Genomic DNA, 7,822 nt, shown 5'->3' with positions numbered 1-7,822 from the left:
CTTCGCAAAGCAGTCAGTGGGAGCCTGTATAGAAAATCAGAAAAATCTATAAAAATTAAATGCAAATATGGACAGAAAAAATTGGGGACAACTTTTTGGTTCTTGGGCATCACCCTGTACTTTAATACAGATGGTATGACTTTAAAAGGTGACTGTGCACAAATGTTTGAAAAAGATTCTGAATTAACTATTTTTGCATAATGTTGGAAAAAGTATTTGACTCTTGTTTCAAGTAAGAATCATAATACTACAATATGAAGGTACGTGTTTCCAAGTCCGGCAGTCAAACTCCTTCAGAATCTTTTTTTAAATATGGAAATCTTTTTTTTTTATTGCAGCTATACCAAAAGATAGATAGATAGATAGATAGATAGATAGATAGATAGATAGATAGATGTATATGTATGTAGTTATTGATTGATTACTTGTAGTAAAAAAAAAAGCATTAGTGTTAAAAGAGATCCATTATCACTCAGGGCATCTACATGAAACGTGTCATTATAATTCATAATAATTAATTAGAATTATAAATTAGAATTACTAAAAACCTATAATGTCATAATATACATTATGTTAGTATAGCGGCACGGTGGCATGGTGGTTAGCACTGCTGCCGCACAGCAAGGGGGTCCTGAGTTCAATTCCACCATCAGTGGGGTCTTTCTGTGTGGAGTTTCCATGTTCTCCCCGTGTTTGCGTGGGTTCCCTGCGTGGGGATAGGTTAATTGGATAATCCACTAGGTGTGAATGTGCGAGTGAATGGTTGCCTGTCCCTGTGTGTTGGCCCTGCGACAGACTGGCAACCTGTCCAGGGTGTACCCCGCCTCTCGCCCTATGACAGCTGGGATAGGCTCCAGCGCCCCCCGCGACCCTGAAAAGGATAAGCGGAAGTGAATGGATGGATGGATGTTAGTATAACTATTAATCCACAAATAATAATAATGAGTCAGGTATTCCTGGGCCTCTCCGTCTGTGTAGGCTGTAGACATAAACACCTTCCTATAGCGTTGTTGCGTCTTTATACATCAGTACTCTCCAAGAGTGAATATCAACTGCTGATCTAATCTAATATAGCTGGATTTCATTGTCCAGCTTCACGCAGACACGTACAATGTCATAACCATATTATACAGTCTGTGGTCTAAACCCAAAGGATTACTTGACTCTGGCTGATGTGGTTCTCTATATCCACTCTAAAGTTATTGTGCACTGTAGAGCTGTGGAGCCAGCCAGCAGACCGCCTTAATAGCAAGGGTTGATATACAAAAAGGTTGTTCATCTAGGACCAGCTTCATAGGTTATAAAATTGAGAATAAGGTTATTGTAACTCAAGGTTCAAGGTTCTTTATTATTTGTGTTGCAACTGTGTTGCATTTTGTCCAATCTGACAAGTTTTGTCTTGTGATTGTAACAGATTTTGCAAAAAATAAAATAAAATGATTTCACAGAGGTGCTGTGTCTTTTTCTGTTTTCTTGTTTTTCCCCTTTCTATTATGGTAAATGGTCTGTATTTGTATAGCGCTTTTACTTGGTCCTAAGGACCCCAAAGCGCTTTACACTATACACAATCATCCACCCATTCACACACACATTCACACACTGGTGATGGCAAGCTACATTGTAGCCACAGCCACCCTGGGGCGCACCGACAGAGGCGAGGCTGCCGGACACTGGCACCACCGGGCCCTCTGACCACCACCAGAAGGCAACGGGTGAAGTGTCTTGCCCAAATTATAATTTAGCTAAAGAGTGAATCAATATTATATTTTATTATAACCTCTGTTTTCTTTGTATTTTTGCAGGGTCTTTACCTCACAATACAAACCACCTTGAGGAACTGTTGTTGTGATTTAATGCTATACAAATAAAATTGAGTTCCTCATACAGGAAGGATGGGATTGTATAAATCACCTGTGATGTTTTGTCTTTGTTTCCAACTTATCCAAGGATAGGATCGTACACTTTTGGCCACATTTTAAATATACAGTAACGCTAAAGTCAGGAGAAGACAGGTTGGTGTGTATAAAAACTTTCCTCAGAAGTGAATACTCATCTGTCTCTTTCTAAGAAACTTCCTGATAGGCAGACTTTTTGTATCTTTTGACACAACCTGGCTCGTTGTATCACATACCTTTCCTTATTTATTCTAAGTCAGGCTAACTGGCTTTCTTTGAATGTAAGACTTGTAGCATCCAGGATGGTGCAGAGCCTGTGTGAACTACTGAACTAGTCAAGGTGTGTGTGTGTTTTATCACCAGTTACAGAAGTGACTCTAGCTGAAGAATGGGTCTATGTTTGCTTTGTTCTGTGTACCTCCCTCCCTTTCTGACTGTGCCAAGAAGGCACAGGCAGGTATTAAGAAACATATTAAAGCACCTTCGTGCTTGACATGCCCAGTTCAGAGTGCGTCCAAGCGAGCGATACCTCAGCAGTGGGTCCCACATCTTGGGATTTTCTTTTTTAGTGCTCTGTTTCTACAATTGGGTTCAACTGACATCTGAAACAACACCATGAACTGGATCTTCTTGGAGGGTCTCCTCAGTGGGACTAACAAGTACGCCACAAGGTTTGGTCGAATCTGGCTTGCCATTGTCTTCATCTTCAGGCTCTTGGTCTTCTTGGTGGCTTGTGAAAAGGTCTGGGGCGACGAACAAAAGGACTTTGATTGCAACACCCGCCAGCCTGGTTGTCAAAATGTCTGCTATGACCACTACTTCCCCATCTCTTACACCCGACTCTGGGCTCTCCAGCTGATCTTTGTGACTTGTCCATCCCTTCTCGTGACTCTCCACGTTTCCTACAGAAAAGACCGGGAGCGTAAGCACCGGCTAAAGTACGGAGAAGACTGCACACCTCTGTATGATAACACAGGAAAGAAACGAGGGGGTCTCTGGTGGACCTACTTTTTCAGCCTGCTGTTCAAGATAACTGTGGATGGCGTGTTTGTCTTCCTGCTGTTTTACCTCTACGAAGCTGCCTTCTTTCCTCCACTGGTGAAATGCAGAGAAGAGCCATGTCCCAATGTGGTGGACTGCTACATTGCGAGGTAAGGGATACCTTTAAGGTTCTAAATGGCCAAAAATTTCAAACGCTTAATCCTACATTATGTTTTATCTCTTACACTCTGTTTTCCAGGCCAACGGAAAAGAAGATATTTACTGTCTTTATGGTGGTGACCAGCTTTGTGTGCATTTTCCTCACTCTTTGTGAGGTGTTATATCTGTGTGGGAAGAGGTTCCGGGAATGCTGCAAAAAAGGACCTCGCTCCATGAGAGACAACTCCTTCATGATGACCAGAGTTCCTCTGAGTGGTAATGAAAACTCAGCCTACAAAGAACCGGTTCTGGAGAAGAGTGTGACCAATGGAGAACCGGGCCAGAAGGGTTCAGCCCCGCCCTACACCATAGCCTGAGCTCATTATGTCCTGAGAGACATAATGAATTTTTAAATATCAGAATCAGAATCATCAGCAAATGCTTACAAACAGATGATGTTGGTTATTTTGAAACCAATTTTACATTTTAACTATTTTATGTTTTTGTTCCCCAACATTGATGTGTTGAGCATGTATGTACTGCTATTTCAATAAACGTTTAATCTGATACTATCAAAATGATTTTTTTTTTGGATGTATATGACCATATGTCAAGACTATCTCTCCACTCTACATATTCCACATGTTCAGCAATGTACACTGAGCAAAAATATAAACGCAGCACTTTTGTTTTTGCTCCCATTTTTCATGAGCTGAACTCAAAGATCTGAAACATTTTCTACATACACAAAGGACCCATTACTATCAAATGTTGTTCACAAATCTGTGTTAGTGAGCACGTCTCCTTTGCCAAGATTATCCATCCCACCTTGCAGGTGTGGCATGTCAAGGTGCCGATTAGACAGCATGAATATTGCACAGGTGTGCCTTAGCCTGCCCACAATAGAAGGGCACTCTGAAATATGCAATTGATCACACAGCACAATGCCACAGATATCGCAACTTTTGAGGGAGCGTGCAATTAGCATGCTGACTGCAGGACGTCTACCAGAGCTGTTGCCCGTGAAATGAATGTTCATTTCTCTGCCATAAGCCTTCTTCAAAGGTGTTTCAGAGAATTTGGCTGTACATCCAACCGGCCTCACAATCGCAGACCACGTGTAACCATTCCAGCCCAGGACCTCCACATTGAGCATGTTCAGCTCCAGGATCGTCTGAGACCAGCCACCCAGACAGCTGCAGCAAAAATCGGTTTGCATAACCAAAGAATTTCTGCACAAACTGTCAGAAACCGTCTCAGGATCAAATGACCAATGGTGGGTGGGGTTGTGGTATGGGAAAGCGTATGTTATGGAAAACGAACACAAGTGTATTTTATTGCTGGCATTTTGAATGCACAGAGATACCGTGTTGAGATCCTGAGGCCCATTGTTGTGCCATTCATCCATGACCATCACCTCATGTTAAAGCATGATAATGCACAGCCCCATATTGCAAGGATCTGTACACAATTCGTGGAAGCTGAAAACATCCCAGTTCTTGCATGGCCAGCATACTCGCCCTACATGTCACCCATTGAGCATGTTTGGGATGCTCTGGATCGACGGATATGACAGCGTGTTCCAATTCCAGCCAATATTCAGCAACTTTGCTATTGAAGAGGAATAGACCAACCTTCCACAGCCCACAATCAACAACCTGATCAACTCTATGCGATGGAGATGTGTTGCACTGCATGAGGCAAATGGTGGCCACACCAGATACAGACTGGTTTTGCCACATCTGTGGCCTCGTGCTGTGTGATCAATTGCATATTTCAGAGTGGCCTTTTTATTGTGGGCAGGCTAAGGCACACCTGTGCAATATTCATGCTGTCTAATCGGCACCTTGACATACCACACCGGCGAGGTGGGATGGATAATCTCGGCAAAGGAGACGTGCTCACTAACACAGATTTAGACAGATTTGTGAACAACATTTGATAGTAATGGGTCCTTTGTGTATGTAGAAAATGTTTCAGATCTTTGAGTTCAGCTCATGAAAAATGGGAGCAAAAACAAAAGTGTGCGTTTAAATTTTTGTTCAGTGTAGATCTAGTCTTTCCCCTCAGAGAACCTGGGTTACAATGTAACCAACCGTTATGATTCTCCAATCTACATAACACAAAATTTCTGAACCTGTGCTGAATGAATTAAAGTAAACTGATTTTTTCTTTAACTACACTCAGAAAGAATTAGGCTGGACATTATAACTTCTCAACAATTTATCATTTTTTAGTTATCCACCATGGTTAGACTTTCATTTAAATTCCATCACTTTCTACAGAATGTTTTACCTGTTTGGAACATTCAACAGAAAAATCGTCACGCCAAAATATATAAAAGTTGATTTGAAATGCTGTTCTAGTTTCTGTAAACTTAGCAAGTGGCTAAACTCAACCCAAAGCTGAGACAGATCACTGGTGTTCTGGTTAAGTGCTTGAGACAAATTGCAATGCTGTAAAATGAACTAATAGAGCCAGACTGCTACTACCATTCCATAAGATCTTTTAAAGTAGTCAGCAAAACCACAATGTGATGTATCCACATGACAACTTCATGTGGTAAGTGAAGGGAGTAGCATTAAAAACAAACACTACTCCTACACTAGTTTCGCACCACCTCAGTAAAAACTACATTTGGCATTCCTTCTATGAGCGTCATATCAAAGAACAGATTTGTACTGAGTGTACTTATAAGGTGGTGACTGCTGCACTTCCTAACCTTAGAAAATCAACAAACAAATGCATATACTGTTTAGCGATATCAACTCTCCATATCTCAGGTGCATTTTAGAGTTGTTGCTCAAACAAATGTTAGGTGGTAGCCTGGTTGACTAAGCACCTACCCAAGGACATATCTTCACATCTCAACTGCCTCATGAGACTGATAAGAAACATAAGAAACTCAAATCACAGTGGACAAATACAATTTAAAATGTGCCTTATTAAGGCTAAATGATAGCGTATCACTACGTATGTGTATTTTGTAATTTTTTTGCTGCATTCATAACTTTAAGGTAGTATATTGTCCAGCACTCCGATTAGCTGGGTAGATGCCAGAAGTGGACACACCTCTAGATTATGACCAATCCGTCCAGAGGTTGAACCAATGCTACCTGTTTAACTTATTTTTTTAGGAAGTTTATTTCCCAGACTGGACGCATGAAAGACTGCGTGCAAGAACAGAAGTCATAAGGTAAGTTTCTTTTAGATACAGTCTCACATAAGTTATTTTTCATTTTAAAACTTTATTTAGAAAAAGAAATCCTTAAGTTTAATGGAAGAACTAAACGTGGAACACAGTTGAGGCAAGCTTCAGCTTAAACTCTTCTAAAGGTAGCCGAGGTAGAGAATCAAGTGTCTTTTGTGCTGTCGAGGGATTTTATGTTATAAACCAGTGAGCATTTCATTAATTATTAATGGCATATTTCTTTAAAAGTGTCAAATTTTGAACATAAGTGAAAACATGCTGTGAGAAGTGGGAGAGCTTTAGGTTTCAGAGCTTCCGAGCAAAAGTTTGATCAGAAATGGGAACACCTATTTGAAAGACCCACTGTTGGGAACAGATATTCTCTGGATGATTGCATAACTTTGCCTTTATGTTTTCTTTTTTTTCCTGCCTCCCCAAATATTCACAGCTTAAAAGAAACGTATTGAAGCCTGAACTCATGGATTGGAAAGTTCTTCAGGGTTTTCTCAGCGGAGTCAACAAGTACTCCACTGCCTTCGGAAGGATCTGGTTATCAGTGGTCTTTGTTTTCCGGGTGCTGATCTTCGTGGTGGCTGCTGAGCGAGTCTGGAGCGACGAGCAGGGGCACTTCGACTGCAACACCCGTCAGCCTGGTTGCACCAACATCTGTTATAATCACTTCTTCCCCATCTCCCACATTCGCCTTTGGGCCCTCCAACTTGTTTTCATCACTTGCCCTTCATTCATGGTGGTGCTCCACGTGGCTTACCGGGAAGAACGGGAACGCAAGTACCGAGCCAAGCACGGCGAGAACACTCGGCTCTACGACAACCCGGGACAAAAGCATGGCGGCCTGTGGTGGACGTACCTGATGAGCCTCTTCATCAAAACTGGTTTCGAGATCACTTTTCTCTACTTGCTCCACTACATCTACGATAGCTTTAAGCTGCCCAGGAAGGTTCAATGCGATGTCAGCCCCTGTCCAAATCTGGTCGACTGCTACGTGTCTCGACCCACTGAGAAAACCGTTTTTTCCTACTTCATGGTGGGGGCATCCGTCCTGTGTGTGGTGCTCAACATTTGTGAGATATTCTACATGATTGCGACCAGAGTGGTGAATCGAAAACAACACGGCAGCATCAGAATTGCATCGAGAAAGGTCCGCCCTGAAGTGGACTGCGACGCCTGCAAGTCCTCTCACGCTGAATAGCTGAAGACCCTTTTGGGGAACTAAAAATCAAGAAATCTTCTCATGCCCCTTATTAATCACCTATTTTTATGCATTAAATGTTAAGTAGTTTCACCTTTGGCTTTCAAATCTTTGATATGGTGTTCTGCACATTTGAAGATCCCTTCCTAATATCATTCAAATGTAAGATTATCCACTTGACATCTGACACCTCATATCAGCTTCAACTGAACTTAAGTGTGTGTGTGTGTTTTGTTAACCTTCAGAAGGGATCTCTCCACGGCCCTAATGGACACGATGATAATTTAGGCCTCTGCGTGTTGTTGAAAAGCACCCATGAAAAAAGGTGAACGCATTCAGGTTTATTGTATTTACATTTATAAAGTTTCCAAAATGTAATTTAATGTA

At 41.7% G+C, this 7,822-nt stretch overlaps 2 protein-coding genes across 2 annotated transcripts; both read left to right on the top strand.

The window, feature by feature from the left end:
* The first annotated feature begins 2,510 nt into the window (after positions 1-2,510).
* Positions 2,511-3,433, top strand: LOC113014209 (gap junction beta-4 protein-like). The gene is made up of 2 exons (XM_026155592.1): positions 2,511-3,046; positions 3,136-3,433. The coding sequence occupies exons 1-2, from the start codon at positions 2,511-2,513 to the stop codon at positions 3,410-3,412; spliced, it is 813 nt and encodes a 270-aa protein (XP_026011377.1). The 3' UTR covers positions 3,413-3,433.
* A 3,270-nt stretch (positions 3,434-6,703) lies between these two features.
* LOC113014210 (gap junction beta-3 protein-like) lies at positions 6,704-7,435 on the top strand. The gene has a single exon (XM_026155593.1). It carries the CDS (start codon positions 6,704-6,706, stop codon positions 7,433-7,435), a length of 732 nt encoding a protein of 243 aa, XP_026011378.1.
* The last annotated feature ends 387 nt before the right edge of the window (positions 7,436-7,822 follow it).

Source organism: Astatotilapia calliptera, chromosome 22, assembly GCF_900246225.1.
Source record: "Astatotilapia calliptera chromosome 22, fAstCal1.2, whole genome shotgun sequence".
NCBI classification, from domain to species: Eukaryota; Metazoa; Chordata; class Actinopteri; order Cichliformes; family Cichlidae; genus Astatotilapia; species Astatotilapia calliptera.
The sequence above is the reverse complement of the archived record's forward strand: the minus strand, read 5'-3'. Positions and strand labels throughout refer to the sequence as shown.